The sequence below is a fragment of the Chiloscyllium plagiosum genome, unplaced genomic scaffold (genome assembly GCF_037043375.1).
Source record: "Chiloscyllium plagiosum isolate Xiang-an unplaced genomic scaffold, Cpla_swu_hap1 HiC_scaffold_26, whole genome shotgun sequence".
Classification (NCBI taxonomy): Eukaryota; Metazoa; Chordata; class Chondrichthyes; order Orectolobiformes; family Hemiscylliidae; genus Chiloscyllium; species Chiloscyllium plagiosum.
In genome coordinates this window covers 21,356,968-21,376,782 of record NW_028270164.1, presented here as the reverse complement: position 1 = coordinate 21,376,782, position 19,815 = coordinate 21,356,968, and the positions used below count along the sequence as shown (strand labels likewise).

At 38.7% G+C, this 19,815-nt stretch overlaps 1 protein-coding gene across 2 annotated transcripts in view; it reads left to right on the top strand.

Annotated features, from left to right (window-relative positions):
* The first annotated feature begins 1,642 nt into the window (after positions 1-1,642).
* Positions 1,643-19,815, top strand: part of LOC122563163 (calcium/calmodulin-dependent protein kinase type 1B-like) — a 47,359-nt gene continuing 29,186 nt past the window's right edge. For both annotated transcript variants that reach the window (XM_043716646.2, XM_043716645.2), the window contains exons 1-7: positions 1,643-1,798; positions 2,048-2,163; positions 9,321-9,446; positions 9,654-9,728; positions 12,719-12,857; positions 15,747-15,870; positions 19,263-19,338. In XM_043716646.2, coding sequence (XP_043572581.1) covers positions 2,078-2,163; positions 9,321-9,446; positions 9,654-9,728; positions 12,719-12,857; positions 15,747-15,870; positions 19,263-19,338 — 626 coding nt within the window. In that variant the 5' untranslated portion in view covers positions 1,643-1,798; positions 2,048-2,077. The remainder of the gene's footprint in view (positions 1,799-2,047; positions 2,164-9,320; positions 9,447-9,653; positions 9,729-12,718; positions 12,858-15,746; positions 15,871-19,262; positions 19,339-19,815) is intronic.

Genomic DNA, 19,815 nt, shown 5'->3' with positions numbered 1-19,815 from the left:
TTTCTTAGCAAAATTAGCTTTGTCACACCTGATCTAAGGTGATCAATAAAGATTAAGCCAGTTTTGTTTATATGTCAAAGGGTTGGAATTACATTCTGGGGGACAATTTCCATACCATCAGCTGACAGCTATTATCTTCTTTGGTGCAATCTACAATCTGATTGCAATCTCTAAATGTAATATTTCATCCCTTAATTCCATTTTTTTTAAACAGAGGACTGCTACAGAGACAAAATAACTGCAAGTGTAAATTCAGTCGCTGACTAGCAAAAGTTTGTGTGAGGTCAATGGGATATCATACCTAGAGGTATCAAAGAAATTTCAAACTGAGTGGGAGGTGATCTCTTGTCATGATTATGAGGGGCTGATAACACCCCTGCTGAAAAAAATGACCACACCCTGCAGATTATCTCCCAAAGTGCAGGTACAGTTTGAGTCCTATCCTTTGAAGAATACACAAGGAGAGGTATTAGGAAAGGTTTGGAGGGATATGGGCCAGGAGCAGGCAGGTGGGGCCAGTTTAGTTTGGGATTATGTTTGGCATGAACTGGTTGGACCCAAAGCTCTGTTTTTGTGTTGTATGACTCTATGAGATGGATGAAATAGAGTCATAGAGATGTACAGCATGGAAACAGACCCTTCGGTCCAACCTCTCCATGCTGATCAGATATCCCAACCCAATCTAGTCCCACTTGACAGCACCCGGCCCATATCCCTCCAAACTCTTCCTATTCATATACCCATCCACATGCCTTTTAAATGTTGAAATTGTACCAACCTCCACCACTTCCTCTGGCAGCTCATTCCATACACATACCACCCTCTGCGTGAAAAAGTTGCCCCTTAGGTCTTTCTTATATCTTTCCCCTCTCACCCTAAACCTATGCCTCTAGTTCTGGACTCCCTGACCCCATGGAGTAGACTTTGTCTATTTATCCTATCCATGCCCCTCATAATTTTGTAAACCTCTATAAGGTCACCCCTCAGCCTCCAAAGGTTCAGGGAATACAGCCCCAGCCTGTTGAGCCTCTCCCTATAGCTCAAATCCTCCAACCTTAGCAACATCCTTGTAAATCTTTTCTGAACCCTTTCAAGTTTCAAATGTTTTCTTTTTACATGGATCTGGTGAGATCCAACACGCAACAAGTCCATTACACGGACTTTCCACACAAATATGCATAAACTCTAACTATGGTAAGTTTACAAGCGGATGTCCTGTTTCAGTGAAATTTGGATTGGGACTGCCATCTGTACAATGTTGAAGATTGGCAGTTACTGTCATGTTTGGGAGCAGGGAACCTCAGAAAAGATTCCTGATTAGAAAACGGAGGCTCTTCCACGTATCTCTGGGGGCTCTCGTATAGTTCCATTGCTTAGAGATAATTAGCAAAAAGTCAGAAAATTGCGTAGAATTAATTGCGGGTATCAGAAAACAAAGATTTGTTTTAAAAGATAGAGCTAGGATACTTTAACGCTTAGGGCAATCTGTTACTAAGATCCTGAGAGATCCACACTGGGAAAAGCAGGAGAGGGCATGCGTTTGTCATAGTTTATGAGCTATTGGGACTTTTCTCAATATCTCCTTCTCCTCCAGTTGTGCGTTTCGCGTGACCTTACCCTCCTCCTTTAAGGCGCTGATCTGTAACTTAGTGGCTTGGATTTGTTTTGTAATCTTTTTTTATTGGAACTAATACTCAGCAGGGACACAGAAGGAGCTGGATTCGAAGCGAGGGACCATAGCAGACAAATTGCTAGTAGCAAATTTATTGTCCTGTTCCATTTTTATGAAATATCTTTAGTAAGTATCCCAACGCTTGAAATTCCAAGTTATTAAATTTCACTGTCTCCTAGAATTCAAACAGGCGAATTGACTCCTGCTCCGAACAGACGGAGATTTCTTTGCTATTCAGCTGTTGATAACAAATTTTAAAACGTCTGGTTTTATTTTCGAGTGTTAGCTTTTCATGGTTCATATCACGTGGAATTTTGTTTTCTCTCCTGGGAATTGTTCTGTCAGTTTATATCTGCCCCATTTCTATTTCGCCAGAGGTGCCCAGTTTGACGATTGGCAGAAACGATGGGCCGCAAGGAGGAGTGTATTTGCTGGAGGAAACAGACTCTGAACATCACCGACAGTTTCCAGTTAATGGAACAATTGGGGTCGTAAGTAGCTCCGCTTTGAGACATGTTTTGGGACTGCACACTATTCTGCAATTAAAATGGAAGCACTCAGTAGGTCAAAGCTGTGGAAAGAGAAACGTTGTAGGTAGACGAACTTTCCCGGAGTAACATCAAATATAAATTCCATTGAAGCTGGACAGAAGCCGCCAAGTAGTCAGCCTGAATTCACTGAGTACAGCTCGGGTACAATGACAGGGAGAATGCAGGGAACTCCAGTTTAACTTCTGCAAGTATTTAAATATAGACGAAGCAGACATTCGCCATTAGAACACTAATTTCAGCCCCATTGTTAATAGGTTGTCCACACTGTAAGTAATCTAATCTAATCTAAGTAATAGAAAGGCCGATCTACCTTAAATTTTAATTATTACCTGTTATAAAGTAGACAATATAATGTTAATCCTTGCAATAAAAGATATATTACTTCATCAATAGTAGTTGATTTTTCTTTTTTCTTTTAAAATGAATATAGGACTTTTTCAACTGCTTTCCACCTTATTAATGATGAGTCAGTCAGTTTATAAGAATTTAGATTCTGTGTGCTTGATTTGTACACAACTCTTTCAAAATTGGGTTGCACATTTCGACCTGCCACCATCCGGTGTGGACTGTTATGTCAGGCACATGTCCTTCTCCGTGGGCAAACATTGCCACTTGTGAGATACATTCAGTGCCCTGAGATAGCACAATATCTGTGCAGCAACAACCCAGTGTTTAGAAAGTGAGGTGAAGTTAATACAAAATCCCTGCTGCCAGTTTTCTTTCTTGATGAAGTTCAAAGATCTTGACCAAGTTCTGGGTCCTGATAGGAAAACAGATCCTTTTCTTTCAGCCTTCTGCTCAGTCTCAGTGCAGATCAGGGACTTCATGGCAACTGAACGTAGATCATTTTCTGATAAACCTGCATTATAGATGTCAGTAGCTGTTTATCTTCCTGGTTAATGTCACTGTTAATCGGGAATTAACAGCTTGCTTACATCATCCCAGACTGTTGTGAGTTGAGCAAAAATATTAATTGGAATTATAAAATAATCCGGACATGTATGTTTGTTTCTATTTTTAAAATAAATTCTGCCAGGGCTATTAAATAGGCTGCAACCCAAACCTAATCTTCATTGACAGCTGAAAACTATTCAACCATTGTTTCTGAATTAATTTGAAATTTAAATAGGTTCAAGGTTTATTCTGTCCTCTGTCCTTGAACTTGAATCCACTTCTTCTGCCTGTCAGATGTTTCCATTTAATCGTGTGACTGAAGAACTTTGTCACTTGTCTTAATCACTTACCAGTTTTATTCCCAGACAATAATTCACAAGATAAAATTAAATCAATATACAGAAAACACATTATAACATTAACGGGATGTAGGTGTTGCCCTGTCAGCATCTGTTGCCCATCCTAATGCCTTATTAGACCATTTCACCTTGTTGTGCAACGGTGGCTCAGTGGTTAGTAATGCTGCCTCACAGCACCAGGGACCCAGGTTTGATTCCAGCCTCGGTTGACTGTTTGCGTGGAGTTTACACATTCTCCCTGTGCCTGTGTGGGTTTCCTCCAGGTGCTCTGGTTTCCTCCTACAATCCAAAGATGTGTAGATTAGGTGAATTGGCCATGCTAAATTACCCATAGTGTTCAGAGATGTATAGGTTAGGTGGAGATAATAGGGTAGAGGAATGGGTCTGGGTGGGTTACTTTTCAGAGGGTTGGTGTGGATATGGTGGGCAGAAGGGCCTGTTTCCACTCTGTAGGGATTCTATGATTCTTGAATCACATTTAGGCCAGACCAGGTAAAGAAAACAAATTTCTTTCCCTAAAGAACATTAGTGTATTAGATGGGTTTTACAACAATTTTACAGCAATAGCTTCATTGCCATCATTATTAAGATTAATTTTCAATTTTAGGTTTTATTACTTGAATTTAAATTCCTCCAGCCTGCAAGATGGGTCTTAGAACTCCAGGCACATCTGGATTACTAGCCTGTAACATTACCACTACATGACCATCTTCCCTTAAATGTAAATGAGTATGCTAGCCACTATTGAACATTGATTTAAATAGATCTGCTAGGATGCAGAAACAGGCAATCATTCAACAAGGCAATAGGATATAGTTATATGTTGCTGTGAGAGATCAGAAAGACCATGGCCATAGGAATATTGTAGGCATACTTTTCCAAGATAATGCAGTAACAATAGTGTGTAAGGGGAATTGTGTCTACAAAACGTCTGCCTGAGTAATTCTTTACAACTTGTGTATCCATGTTGCTGTTGAAGGAAGTGTTGCCAATGTGTTTTATGTGAAGAAGATAACAGTTTATTAATTCTGCAAAGATTGGTTTGCATGTCGTCTCAAGTAGTAGATTACAAAAGAATTAATATGAATAAAATGAGTCTTCAAAACCTTCTAAGAATTATTTAGATGAGCACTTGAAATGACACAGCATATTCTAATTGGATTAAAATAGATAGCTGCTTGGTGGCTGGTGTGGATATAGGCTAAAGGGCTATTTTCTGTGCTCTAAAACACTACGGCTCTAAGACTCTAAAAGTTTATTGTGAATGAGTTGATAGCTGTGCTGTCCTCAAATAATCCTGGGGACATCTGTAAAGATAGTCAAGGATTGATTAGGGATAGTTAGCACAGCTTTGTGCGTGGGAAGTGGTGTCTCATAAACTTGATTGAGTTTTTTGAGTATGTAATCAAAATTATTGAGGGAAGAGTGGTAGTGTTGTCTACATGGACTTTAATAAAATCTTTGACAAGGTTCTCCATGGTGGACTAGTTAGTAAAGTTAGATCACGTGGGGTTCGGAGAGACCTTGTCAATTGGATACAAAATTGACTTGACAGTAGGAGACAAAGTGAAGGATTGTTTTTTGGTTTGAAGGCCTGTGATCAGCAGTGTTCAGCAGGGATCTGTGCTGGGGTGTATTTTTGTTTGTCATTTATATAAATGATTTGGATGAGAATATAAGAGGCATGATTAGTAAGTTTGCGGATGATACCAAAATTGGTGCTTTAATCGACAGTAAAGAGGTTATCTAAGATTAGAAAGAGATCTTGATCAATGAGGTAGGTCAATGGGCTGATGAGTGGAAGATGGAGTTTAATTTGGATAAATGCAAAGTAATGCATTTTGGTAAAACAAACAAGGACAAGTCATATACAGTTAATGGTAGGGCCTTGGGTAGTGTTGTCAAACAGAGAGAACTGGGGTGCAAGTACATAGTTCTTTGAAAGTTGCATCACACAGGAAGGTTAAGAAGACATTTAGCATGCTTCCCTTCATTGTGCAGACCACTTTGGAGTTGGATGTCATGTTGAGATTGTACAGGATATTGGTGAGGCACAGACATGTTGGACCATAGGATCTGTTTCCGTGCTATATGATTCAATGTCTGTAAGACCATCTCAGTTGAATAAAAGGAAAACAAGTTATAGTCTATCAAGCCAAATTTCAGCCTGTGATTTGATTGTCCAGGAATAGATTCATTTAAGATTATAACAATATCTTGCAAAATTTTGTACTGCACTAAGATCACAGATGTTATCTTTCCTATCTCAAGTTTGACATAACATCTTTAATAACAATTTAGTTCCTATCTTTCATTTAATATCGCACACTGAAGCTGAATGACATCTTCCTAAACAACACAAGTGCTTGATTGAAATCACTAGAGAACTTGGAATTCAAGCACTATTTGATGAAAAAAATTGTTGTAGCAATACTCATAACTTTAACTTAGTAAACAAGCCTTAGAGATTCAATTAACAAAATAAAACTGATTTTTCTTTTATGGGAACAATGTTAGAGAAAAATCATGAATGAGTTGGAAGCAGAGGCATCAAACTGTATGAACAGTAGACTGAGAAAAGAATAGAATGAAAGTATTAAAAAGGGGAGATAAGGAAGATGATGGTTACTGAACGAAAGATGCAATACATTTTGTACATGTTGAGTAATTTTACTGGAGACAACAATTGATAAATGATTACATGCTTTCAGAGCATTGTTTGTAAACTGTGATTCATGAAAATTCATGAAAATAGTTCAGGAGCAACCCAGAATGAGGATGCTGGCTGTTTTAAAATTTGCATAAAACTTTGTTAAATAATGGTAAGACTCAATGGGCTGTTCTAACTAACGGCCCACCCACCTATTAAAGTTTTCTTTCACTGATAGTGTATGGGAGGATAACACACAAAAAATAATTTTCATCAGGGAATTCAAATTTGTAAAAACATGTAACCTTCACAGGAGGGCATTTTATTTAGATATCACAAAATCTTTTTTTTTTGTAACAATAATATTGTTTGAGTAACCACAGCAATGGAAAAGAGAATGTATTAAATCTTATGTTTTTATGTTGGTTAAGTACGAGCCAGGTCAAGTTCTTTTTGGAGGGATTCTCACCTTGAGGCCTGGTGAGATTTCTCACTGTAATTTACCAAACACACCCCATTAACTGAAAGCAACAAATGCTGGAGATCACAACGGGTCAGGCACCATCCATGGAGAGAGAGCAAGTTAACGTTTTGAGTCTAGATGACTCTTCAAGACTAATCATCTAGACTCGCAATATTAGCTTGGTCCCTGTCCATGGATGCTGCCTGACCAGCTGTGACCTCCAGCATTTGTTGTTTTCAGTACAGATTCCAATATCTACAGTAATTTGTTCCTATACCCCATTAACTATCTACCCTGCCCCTGTGGGGTGTCTCACATATGACTTTACCCCTATCTTACCATTTTTATTCCCAAAACAATTTGTCCCTCAGTGGTCATATGCCAAAAGACTGGCATACCTTGCACCTGCACCATCTTTGAAAGGCTGCTATATACACAGACAAGCATTGACAACCCATCGTTGCCACTTACTGGTACCATAATGGCACAGTAACCTCAAAGCCCTGCTGCCCATAACACATTACTGGCATGGCTGACATTCCCTTGTACTTTCAACCCATTCTCTCACCCTAGTTGCTGATTAATCACCAGGCCTTCTGTTCTGAGCTACACCTATTTATTTTCTAGTCAACGTGATCAGGCATGTTACTACACATCTCTGGAGCAGGTGGGACTTTTACCTGGGCGTCTGAGTCGAAGTGTAGGGAAAGTACCACTGCACCATTGCACCATAAAAATTACATTGTGTCCAAGCAGCCTCTCTGAGTCACCACTACTCTTCCTTCAAAGCCCAGTGGTCACCAACATCTTGGCATTGTCCATTAGGGAACATCACAGATAGGCAACCGTATGGTCAAGTCCTACTATGAGATTTTATTTGTAACCACTGAAAGAGAACACAAAAGAAATGAGTACAGGCTGCAGTTCACCCCCACAATGTGATCCAAGTCATGGGTTCTTGATCTTGACAGTCTTGCACCCAAATCTCATCTACTGGAATTGGTGTCAATCAGCTCTCATCTACTGGAACTAGTTATCAATCAGCTCATATCTGTCTCATAGTTCACACCTAAACTGAGCTCTGTCATTCACAAGGAGACCTTCCTCTAGCTCAGTGTCCTCATCCTCCTCCTTGGAAAACTGCTCCTACTCTCCTTTCTCCTGACCATCTAACACAGTACCTTGATGCTTACTCCAATTGTGTAGAACACAATGGGCCAGATTGATGTGGCAATACTGGAGGGTGACCCCAGAATTCACCTTCAAAGCCCTATCATTTGTTCTATCATTATCCAGTTCACAGCATGTGCACCACATGGTGAAGGTGCCACACCAGCTGAGTGACCAGCACATTACATCCAGAAAGGAGTGCCTGCTTTTCTTTGACTCCCTTCCCATCCCAGACACACTTCAACCATTCCACTTTCCATTGCATTCATTAATGCCTATCATCATACTTACAATGATGTTCCTGTTGTCCCGTGGCATCCTTGGACATTCCACAAATGATGGGGTGCTTTCGCTCAGCATATCCTTTTAAGTTATTGCCACTAAATTCTGTGTCTCTAAGACAACAATGTTAGTTTAACTAGCACCAGTGGTATGGTGCAATCTGCCTTTGAAGTATTTTTGATGCATCAGCACATCCACTCTGCGTGCATTGCATGTATGTGAAGAAATGTTTACAAATGAAATAGCTAGAGTTTGCAAACCTATGCTTCATGTATTTGCCATAATGGTGATTATGGCCAATAGCCCCTATCGTGTGGCCTATCATGCCCCCTATTCCTCCATTCCCAAGGCTGTTCCACATACCCTTCATACATATGACTATCATCTGGTCACAGTCCTTATTCCAACCTTCACAAATACTTCTTCCTTCTCCCCAGTCCCAGCCCTGACACCCCCAATCCTTTTGGCAATGATCCCTTCTACTGCCCAAAGAGGCCCCTCCCCTTGCACCCTTCTTAACAACCAAACGATAGACAGCAAGGATTGCATTGGCTGTACACCTCTAAGTGACATTTAATGAGCTGTCCTTAGACATGACTAGACCCCTGACGCTATGTTGCAACTGTCTGACCAATGATACACAACTTCCCCTAACTGCTGCTCTGGCCCTATAAGGTAGACAATTGCCTGTTCCCTGGATTATAATCATATACGTTCTGTGATGATGAGCATTTCAATTTGATGACTGACTGTGGCTAAGACCCTGTCTGTGTGTGGACTGTGCCCCTGACTGACAGTACCAGGACCTCCTATATGACTACATACCCCATTTAATAGGACTGAGGACTAGCCTCTCACTCAGTTCCAACATAGACAGCTTTCTTTTAGCTGTTTTCTCCAAAACAAAATGGAAGAGCTCCACTGAGCACAGATAAGTAGAGGTAATCTGACATAGCGAATCATTTTCTTATTGTGGAATCTGCCTGAATTTAATCTCTTTGATGCCATTGAAATGAGAACAGTGCAGGATCTATAACAGGTAGTGATGTTCTCTGGTATCAATATCTCTGTAGCAGAGGCAAACATTTAGTTCATATTCCTATATCTCTAGCAAGTCAATAAATTAGTTGTAAAATTGTGCTTATTATTGAGCAGAGTATAGAAACAATCCCATTCCCACAGTGGGACACATCATTGTTTGAAAATTACTGTATAATACAGATATCATTAACTAGGTTGTTACTCATACATGTAATAAATGTTTGTTTTATCCTGACAGAGGAGCCTTTTCAGAAGTGTATTTGGCAAAAGAGAGGGCTACTGACAAAATGGTAGCTTTGAAGTGTGTTCAGAAAAGTGATGTAAATGACATCTCATTAGAAAATGAAATTGCTGTTTTGAGAAGGTAAGATTGCTTGTATTTTACTGACACATTGTTTGCAATTCAATTACTAACTTGCATAACTTAAATGAATGTACTGTTGCAATGTGTTTGTATTCACTCATTGGGTGTGGGTCTTGCTGGCTGGGCCAGCATTTTATTGCCTATCCCCAATTGCCCTGGAGATTACAGAATGATTGCAATGTTTTTCCTTATCTTTCTGGATTTTAGGATAAAACATGAAAACATTGTAGCTCTGGAAGACATCTATGAAAGTCCCACTCACTTCTACCTAGTTATGCAACTGTGAGTAGCATTCAAATTCACTTTATGAACCATGATTCATATTTCATAATTTCATGAATTATGTGGCATCAGTGATGTAGATGCAACTGAGAGATTGGTGCTATGCTGTGTTGATTTTAACTTTTATAGTGCCTTTAGCATGGTAAAACATTCCAAGGCACTGCACAATAGAGCCATCGATTCATACAGCACAGAAACAGAACCTTTGGCCCAACCAGTCCATGCCCACATCATCCCAAAATGAATTAATCCCACCTGCCTGTGGTTGGCCCATATCCTCGAAATATTTCTTATTCATGTACTTACCCAAATACCATCTAAATATTGTAACTGTATCCACATCCTCCACTTCCTCTGGAAATTCATTCCACTCACCACAAATAGTGATGTTATGGCCCTTATATACCACACTTGGTCATTATCATCATGCCAAAAATCTGTTTATTGCATTTAAGAAAGCATGGCAATAGCAGAATGTGGTGCACCTAGTAAAACTACAATACAGGACTAGTCGTATGCATGGCAGTAGTATGAGCTATCAAATTTGACACATAACTAAGAAAGGAGATATTAGGACAGATGACCAAAACCTTAGTTTTGGAAGCAAGATTTATGCAGTATGTTTTAAAAAAAGCCAAAGAGGCATTAAGAGGTGGAAATGTTTCCAGAGGGAATTCCAGATCTTGGATCTAGATGACTCCATGGTGGGTGATATGCACAATTGAACAGCCACAATTGGAGGAACAGATAAAATCTTTACAGAACCTATTCCAAGGGAGCTAATAAACATGGGATGACAATCAGGTTCACGCTGCCAGTAGAGAGTCTTTGGCGTATCAAAAATGTTAGCATTTGCAGTACATTATGTTCCACTTTAAATCATGCATAGCACTATGCATTCCTGATAGATTAGGTATCCTACCAAAAGCACAATGTTGGAAGATTATCCTCATTGTTTCTGCCTTACCTGGCAGATAAATATTTTCCATTCTTATGGTGCCAACTTGAAACTGCAGCTTTGTAATCATGGGATTAGCCAATAAATGTTTTTCTATGGAATACTCATTGGGTAAGCCAACAGAAACTGATCAGCACAACACCGATACCAACTAGAAGCCTGTGACGTAATCAGACCTTTGACAGTTGGGTGTGTCAGACCCAGCTCAGTATATAGCACAAGTGGCTTTGAGTCAGAAGGTCATGAGTGAAAGTCCTAGTCCAAAAAAGTAGAGCATGACACTTCTTCTGACATTCCAGTGTCATACTAAGGGAGAACAGTGCTGCCAGAATCATTATCAAATGAGCTCTTTATTTGAGCTCTTTTCAGTTCTCTCAGGTGTATGTAGAAGATCCCATGCTACTCTTTTTAAGAATGGGTCAATGGGCTAAAAAATAACAGATGAGGCGTACATCTGGATAAATTGCATTTCGGTGCAACAAACAGGGGTAGGACTTACACAATTAGTGGTAGGGTGATGAGTAGTTTTGTAGAACAGAGTGACCCAGGGGTTCAGGTAGATAATTATTTGAAGTTTATGTCATATATAGACAGAATGGTTAAAAAGGCATTTAACATGCTTGCCTTCTTTGCTCAGTTCTTTGAGTATAAGAATGTTGAGGTTGTACAGGACATTGGTGAGGCCTCTTCTGGAATACTGTGTCCAGTTCTGGTTGGCCAGTTATAGGAAGGATTTTATCAAGCTGGAGAGGGTTCAGAAGAAATTTACCAGGATGTTGCTGGGTATGGAAGTTTTGAGTTACAAGATGAAGCTGGATAGGCTGGGACATTTTTTCACTGGTGCATGGGAAGCTGAGAAGCGACTTTACAGAAATTTAAAAGACAATGAGCAGTATAGATGGAGTTAATGGTATTGTCTTTTTCTTATTGTCTTTGGGGTATTTCAAGACTAGGGGCATTGAAGGTGAGAAGAGAGAGATTGAAAAAAGACATGACACGCAAATGTTTTACACAGAGGGTGGTTTGCGTGTGGAATGAATTTTCTGAGGACAATTGCAACATTTAAAAGACATTTGGATAAGTACATAAATAGGAAGGGTTTGAAGGGAAATGGGCCAAGAAAAGGCAGGTGGGACTAGTTTGGGATTATGTTCATTATGGTCTGGATGGACCTTGGGTCTGTTTCTGTGCTGTACGACTCTATGACACTAAATGCAGTGGAGTTCCCCTTGGTATTTTGACCAAAATTTATCTCTCAAACAGACTTTTTAAAGGTAAATTAGTTGATTATAATCACATTGCTGTTTGTGGGAGCTGACTGTGTGTATTTTGGCTGGGAAGTTTCATATAAAATCGCAATTGCAATCTTTCAAAAATTATTCAATGGCTGGAAAGTGATTTTGAAAGTTCTGAGCTGTGAAAGGCTATTTGCTAAGCTTCTTTTTTCTTTATATCTGCAAGGTTACTATGAATATCAATAACTATCATGGAGCCACTAATGTAGGTCCAGATAGATTTTCTATAGGGATCTTTAGGTTCCCTTGATAGAAGATTGCAGAAACTCCAGAGAAATCATATAAGTGGTTGTTCCAGAGTTTTATTCAGATTATTGTTGAGAAACAGGAGAATTCCATTGAGAAATGACTGCACTTGACTTTGTGCTATTATGAAATTATCTTAATGTCATAGTTCCCAAAACAGTTGGATCTCATGGAACTTATTACTCCATGCATCATTAGAAAAGTAGTAAATAGAGCATTGATTGTAACTCAGTTATGTGGAAAGTATGTCTCAGTAAAGAATGTTTTGCCAATACAATGTTCTTGGTGATGGATAGTTCAGCATTCTATTGTTATGTTACTGATTTATGCAGGAATGTATATGCTGCCAATTGACAAGATTAAGCTGGTTAGAGGACTCTGTGGCATTTGTTTCTTGGGAATAAAACAATTTTTCAAGTGAAGGGGTGTAAGCATTGTGAGTGTGCATTCCTTTTTATTGATAAAGCATATAAGTTTACATTTATTTCCAGTGTGTTAGGAGGAGAACTGTTTGACAGGATTCTAGAGCGTGGAGTTTACACAGAGAAAGACGCCAGTATTCTGATTCAGCAAATACTTGATGCTGTAAAATACCTTCATGACAATGGAATTGTACATCGAGACTTAAAGGTATTAAGATCATTTTGCTATGGCAATATTTGAAAAAGCAATCATGAGCAAATAATGTTCTAATTTTGCAGGAAATATTAATTATTATATTTAATAATGCAGTATTCAGACATTATATAAAGGTAAAATATCACGTAGAGATCTGCGTTTTCCACCTACCATGCCTTTGCAGCCTATGAAATAAATGTAAAACACCCTGTAGGTGGACTCTGAATCACATTTCTCCTGGATGAGCACTTCAATATATTTCATGTTGCTCCAGAAGATAGAGTGTTGTTTTTTATTTTTCATTCATGGGATGTGGGCATCACTGGCTAGGCCAGAATTATAATCCATTCTTAATTGCCCAGTTAAAAGTCAACCATAATGCTCTTGGTGTGGAGTCACATGAAGGCCAGATCAGGTAAGCATAGCAGGTTTCTTTCCCTAAAGGCTTTTATGACAATTGAAGATGCCTACATTGTCAATTTTTCTTTCTAGAACGTTTTTATTGAACTCAGAATTCACCATCTGATATGATGGGATTGCACCCATGTACCTTAGCCTGGGGTTCTGGATTTCTCACACAGTGACATTGTCAACCAGAAAAAGCAGTTTTGTCCCTGTCTAAACTCACATAAGGGTTTAATAATGTAGAAGTGAAAGCAGCAGTACAAGCAAGTTAGTAAATGCTTTGATTAAAGATGTTCAAAGATAATAGTCTGGAGATGGCTTATAGATGTTTGGACAGAACACGACTCTGATGTGGTTGTTTGCAAACTGCATTGCAAAGCTTAGGATAAAATAAACCCTTTTCAGAAAGAGATAATAGTTCAATTCATGATGGAATTAACTGATTGAAAGGGATTATGTTGATCTTCAACGTGAACGTGAAATTAACTCAGCCATGCTGCACTAAATGCTGTCAATTAGCTTTGAGCTCATTTCACTCCACTGAAGAGGACTATTTTCAGCCCCACAATTTTTGTAGCATGCACATTCTGTCCCCTCATTGTATGGTGTGTCCAAATCAAACTGTTGATACATGGATTCCTTGCTTATAATGATAAAATATTTTGAAGGTCGATTTGCAAAATAAAGGAAATCTAATTAAATCATAATAATTTAGAAATACAAAAGCATAGCAATGGAAATCTGCCTGTTTTTGAATTGTTTCATGAATCTTAATTAACATCCTGAGTCAAGGCATCCTTAGTCCAATTGATCAATTTTCAATAGGTTGTTACAATTATTTGTAACCATAGAAATATTCTCAATAGATTCTGTAATGAAAATATTTTCACAAATAAGTACCTGCATGCAATGGTCTTTTTGACAGGTAAGACACCCTGTACAAGCTGGACTAAGCCAGCTTGTTACCATTGGCACTGCTTTCTTTGCACGTAAGTATTGTCACTGTTTGAATATAATACAGAGCAAGAAGAGAGTCCCAGTATCCCAAGCAGAAGCTTAAAAGAGGAAACGAAATATCACCAGAGTGCAATTTTGCAAAATCATTCCTCTTTATCTCTATCATTGGCTTAAAACCAAGCAATTCTTCAATGTACTTTAGTGTTACATTTTTTTAAAATCAAGTAGTCGCCTTGCACCTAGCTTGTCAAGTCCAGAGAATTTTAAAGATCTGAATCATGGGAGCAAATTGGCTTGATATCAAGGTTTATAGAAGTTCTATGTGAAGTAGATCGGGATAGTTTCAAGATAAAAGCAAAATATTGGAGATCCTGTAAATTTGAAATAAATTTGAAAATTGAGTCAGTATTACCTTTGGAGGGAGGAAAAAAATTAATGGCTGAGTTTGCCCAACCCTTTGGCAATGGGCTCAGAGGCAGGAAGGCTGGAGGCAGTTAGGCATTTGGGAAGATGTACAGGATTTGCTGCCTGTTGGGAGACTAATTAATCCTCTATAGTGACCAATTGAGGGCCATTAATCTCTGAAAGTCATGTTGCCCATCTCAGGTTGGGAGGCCTGGCACTGCAGAGGGAGACTGCCCAGTGAGCATTCTCCTAAAGGATTCTGTGTGCAAAACCCTACTTTCCATTGATGGGGACTCTGGTGGTAATGGCTGACCTCATGACAATGGATTTTCAGAAAGCCACCTCTCCCCTCCCTCCATCTCAATCTGCGGACCCTTCCCCCTAACCCTACCCGCCTTTTTCTGAGCATGCCCAGCTACTGAGACCTTCTCCCGGATTTTGAAGTTCCAACAAAGGCCATCCTTACCAATAATGCTGCTCAGGTAGCTAAACTGCCAGCCCTTCGTTTGAACTGACACTTCTTCAGACAGAAGCAATTGTTTAGTTGACATCCACTGGCAAATGTGCTTCCAAAGTCCTACTGCAGACTGGAACACCTCCTGTTTTTGGCAGTTTCAGATGGGACCTCTGCCATCACCATAATCCTCAGACACGCATTTCAGAGGTTTGTCAGATCGTCAACCTGAAACTTTAACATTGTTGAGTTTTCTGGACATTCTCAGTCTAGATTCTTGTGGTTTTCAATCATAGTCCCCAAATACCAAATCTCAAACTAAGATGATCAGTGTGGAAATGGGATAAATGTCAGATTTATAGGAGTGTTTTTTCTGTGGTTAATTGTTGAGATACATTTGGCACGTCAAAATAGTGGAAACTTTATAATACACCTAATTCCCTATATCTGGCCAGAGTGTGTTTGATATTGATATCCAGGGCCTGAATTGGAAAATGTTCTGTTCCTCACAGCTACAGTCCTTAGTTTTCTATTCTGAATCTTGTCAGATAGATCCATATCCTTTTCAAAGCACCCAATAATGCCTCATAAATATTGTGATGTTCAAAATGTGTCTTCACCAGTGATCTATAGTGAGGAATGTTATAGTACTGTTACTAATGTTACAATTTCTCTCATAGCCTGAAAACCTGCTGTACTACAGCTTGGATGAAAACTCCAAGATTATGATCAGTGACTTTGGTCTTTCAAAGATCCTGGACATGGGTGTGATGTCCACAGCATGTGGTACACCCGGCTACGTGGGTAGGGTTTGCATGTTTTATGAACTCAATTAGTTCATAATTAGACATTAGAACTTTGATAGCTGTCTATAGGATATTGTGATAATTAATGAGACAAGATTGTTTCATTCCAGACTCTCGGTGATTCACTGCACAACAACCTTTACTAAATTCAAAAACTTCAGCAATTATCTTGCATTAGCAGTTTTTTTCCTCACGAATGGAATCAACTTTCGAAAGAGAGATTACATTACTGCAATGTTTCATCTTGTCTGAAGGCTTTTCAAGTTGCTTTATAATTAATAGGTTGTTTTTAGTGTGCAGTTATTGTTATTTAGGCAACTTTTTGCATGACACAAATATAAGGCCCAAACAATATTTATTCAGCATGATGAGCCACACTTGGAGTCTAATTAGCTCAGTTGGCTAAAGCCTAGCATATGGAATAGATTAACACCAAGAACCCTATTTGATCCCTGTTATAGCTGAAGTAGACTTGGACTTGCTTATTCTCATACCTGCAGTAAACAAAATCACAGCGTTTTGCCATGGTTTAGCAAATAATCACCAAGGACCTGCCTTTTGTGCAGAAAACTCAAAAAATGGAAGCCACATATAGATCTTATGTTGTGCACTATAGCTCTGTTTCATGCATTGAAATTGTCTCCAATGTGATTGCTGATCTCTGATTAGTCAAATTAGTACTGTCATCTAAACCAATTGACAGCTGCCTCATTTATGTTTGAAATAAGTACAAGAACCGATAGTGAGCTGAACGAGGCACGATCAAGAGAAAAATTGGGGAATGTGAAATAGGGATTAAAATCCAAAAACACAGATGAATCTGAGCTGAGGAAAACCGCTCTTCCTTCCTGTATTTGCACACCACTAAAGTAAGGCAGACTGTAAAATAAGACTTATCTAAAGTTATGGTAAATTTCTTCTGGGTCTTACACCTGGAATTTCACTATTTTAAACAGAATTGAGAAAATTTAATTGAGCATTTTTGAATGGATGACACAGCACAAAAATCTGGATCTATAATTCCAACGTTAATGTTAAGAATATCAGATTTATGTTGTAGGTTGTTTTATGCATGCTAGCATCCTGGAATCTAACTTGTTCAACATAAAACTGGTTTTGGATCTAAGATAGATGAGTTTATTTATTCTTAATAAAATTGCTAGTAAATTATTACTGACCTAAAACAGCACAGATTAGTAGGCATATATGTGTTAAGAAGGAAATACTGCCCCATTTGGTGGTAAGAATATACTTCTCAAGAAGTAAAAAAGTAACAGTTTAACCTGCATTTCACTTGCAGTGTGCTCAACCTTAGAGTATTTGAAGCTAACACTGGTTAAAAAAAAGTTTCAATTTCCAAACACCCATTGTGATATTCAATAAATATAATTTAGAAAAGCACAAATATCTGAAATACCATTTTAAAAAATTTCCTTTTAATACTTCAATAATGTTGATAACATGTTTAACTAGAACAGATGTTGAGTATTCACAGAATTTGATGGCAGAAATGCATTCATTAAGACAGGGGCTGGCCTTTAAAATGATAGCAACACATTTAGAACATAAAAGGTAACAGCGCAGTACAGGCCCTTCAGCCCTCGATGTTGCACCAACCTGTGAAACCAATCTGAAGCCCAGCTAATCAACACTATTCCATTATTATCCTTATATTTATCCAACGACCTTAAATGCCCTTAAAGTTGGCGAGTCTACTACTGTTGCAGGCAGGATGTTCCACACCCTTACTATTCTCTGAGTAAAGAACCTACCTCTGATGTCTGTCCTATATCTATCACCTCTCAATTTAAACCTATGTCGCCTCATGCTAGCCATCACTATCTGAGGAAAAAGACTTTCACTGTCCACCCTAACTAATCCTCTGATCATCTTGAATGTTTCTATTAAGTCACCTCTCAACTTTCTTCGTTCTAATGAAAACAGCCTCAATCTCTCAGCCTTTCCTCATAAGACCTTCCTTCCATACCAGGCAACATCCTGATAAATCTCCTCTGCACCCTTTCTCATGCTTGCACATCCTTCCTATAATGTGATGACTAGAACTGTACGCAATACACTAAGTGGGGCCACACCAGAGTTTTGTACAGCTGCAACATAACTTCATGGCTCCGAAACTCAATCACTCTACCAACAAAAATGAACACAACTTATGCCTTCTTAACAACCTCTCAACCTGGTTGGCAATTTTCAGGGATCTATGCACATGGACTCTGAGATCCCTCTGCTCATCCTCACTACCAAGAATCTTACCATTTGCCCAGTACTCTGTATTACTGTTACTCCTTCCAAAGTGAATCACCTCACACTTTTCCGCATTAAACTTCATTTGCCACCTCTCAGCCCAACTCTGCGGTTTATCCATGTCCCTCTGTAACCTGCACTGTCCTTCTGCACTGTCCACAACTCCATCAACCTTAGTGTTATCTGCAAATTTACTAAACCATCATTCTACATACTCATCTAGGTCATTTATAAAAATAACAGACAACAATGGTCCCAAAACAGATCCTTGCAGTACACCATTTTTAACTGAATCCCAGGATGAACATTTCCCATCAACCATCGCCCTCTGTCTTCTTTCAGCTAGCCAATTTCTGATCCAAACTGCTAAATCACCCTCAATCCCATGCCACTGTATTTTCTGCAATAGCATACTGTGGGGAACCTTATGAAATGCTTTACCGAATTCTATATACACCACATCAACTGCGTTATCGCCATCCACCTGTTTGGTCACCTTCTCAAAGAACTCAATATGATTTGTGAGGCACTACCTACTCTTCACAAATCTTATTGACTATTCCTAATCAAATTATTCCTTTGTAGATGATTATAAATCCTATTCAACTAATGTGCATAGCTCTCCCGGTGATATTTCACATTACATGAAAATCTGTTTATTTATGTGTTTCAGGTTTGTACGTGGGAAACTCTTCTAGTGTCATACTCACTTCTTATAATATTTCCCCCATTGCGATTTGGTGATATCTGCCCGATGGTGATCAAACATTGTAATGTTAGACTCATTATACATGAAGATATGGGAGAGCTACATATTTCTGTCTAATATCTGTGCAGCTGTGTCTAGTGTCTATTTTTCACGTGTTTTGGATGTCAAATTCAAATTAGCAGTAAAATGGAAACAAGATAATTAAAAATATGTGCAATTTATTTTTTACAAGTGTAATGCCCAAAATTACTCTTTAAAACTGTATCTATCAAACATCAACAAAGCTTTGAATTGATCATTAATGTCAGAACAATTAATCAAACATTCCCATAACAAAGACTGTAGTCTGAGATACTCATTCTGTTTATTTCACTAGAAACATCTTTTCACAGAAACTAATATATTTTATCTCTCTTAAGCTCCTGAAGTTCTGGACCAAAAACCATATGACAAAGCTGTTGACTGCTGGTCTATTGGAGTAATTGCATACATTCTGTGAGTTTCTGAAGATATGTAAAGAGTTTTGACTTGATTCCATTAGAAAAATATATTGTGCTGACATATGTGCCATTTTATCAGCTGATTTTTAAAATTGCTGAAATAAAATCAGAAATTTCTGGAAACACTCAGCAGGTATGACAGCGTAGAAACATAGAAAATAGGAACAGGAGTAGGCCTTGTCCCTGCTCTGCATTTATCCTGGATGATCATAGAATTCAATTTAACTCTCGCTTTTTTTATTCATATCCTGTAATCCCAAGTGCTATATCCAACTTCTTCCTTAAATCATATAATGTTTGGCCTTGACTGCTTTCTGTCATACCAAATTCCACAGGCACACCACTGTCTGGGTGAAGACGTTTCTTTTCTTCTCTGTCCTCAATGGTTTACCCAAAATCCTTCGTCTGTGACCCATGGTTCTGGATTCTTTTGTCAATAGAAACATCCTTTCTGTATCCACCCTGTCTCGTC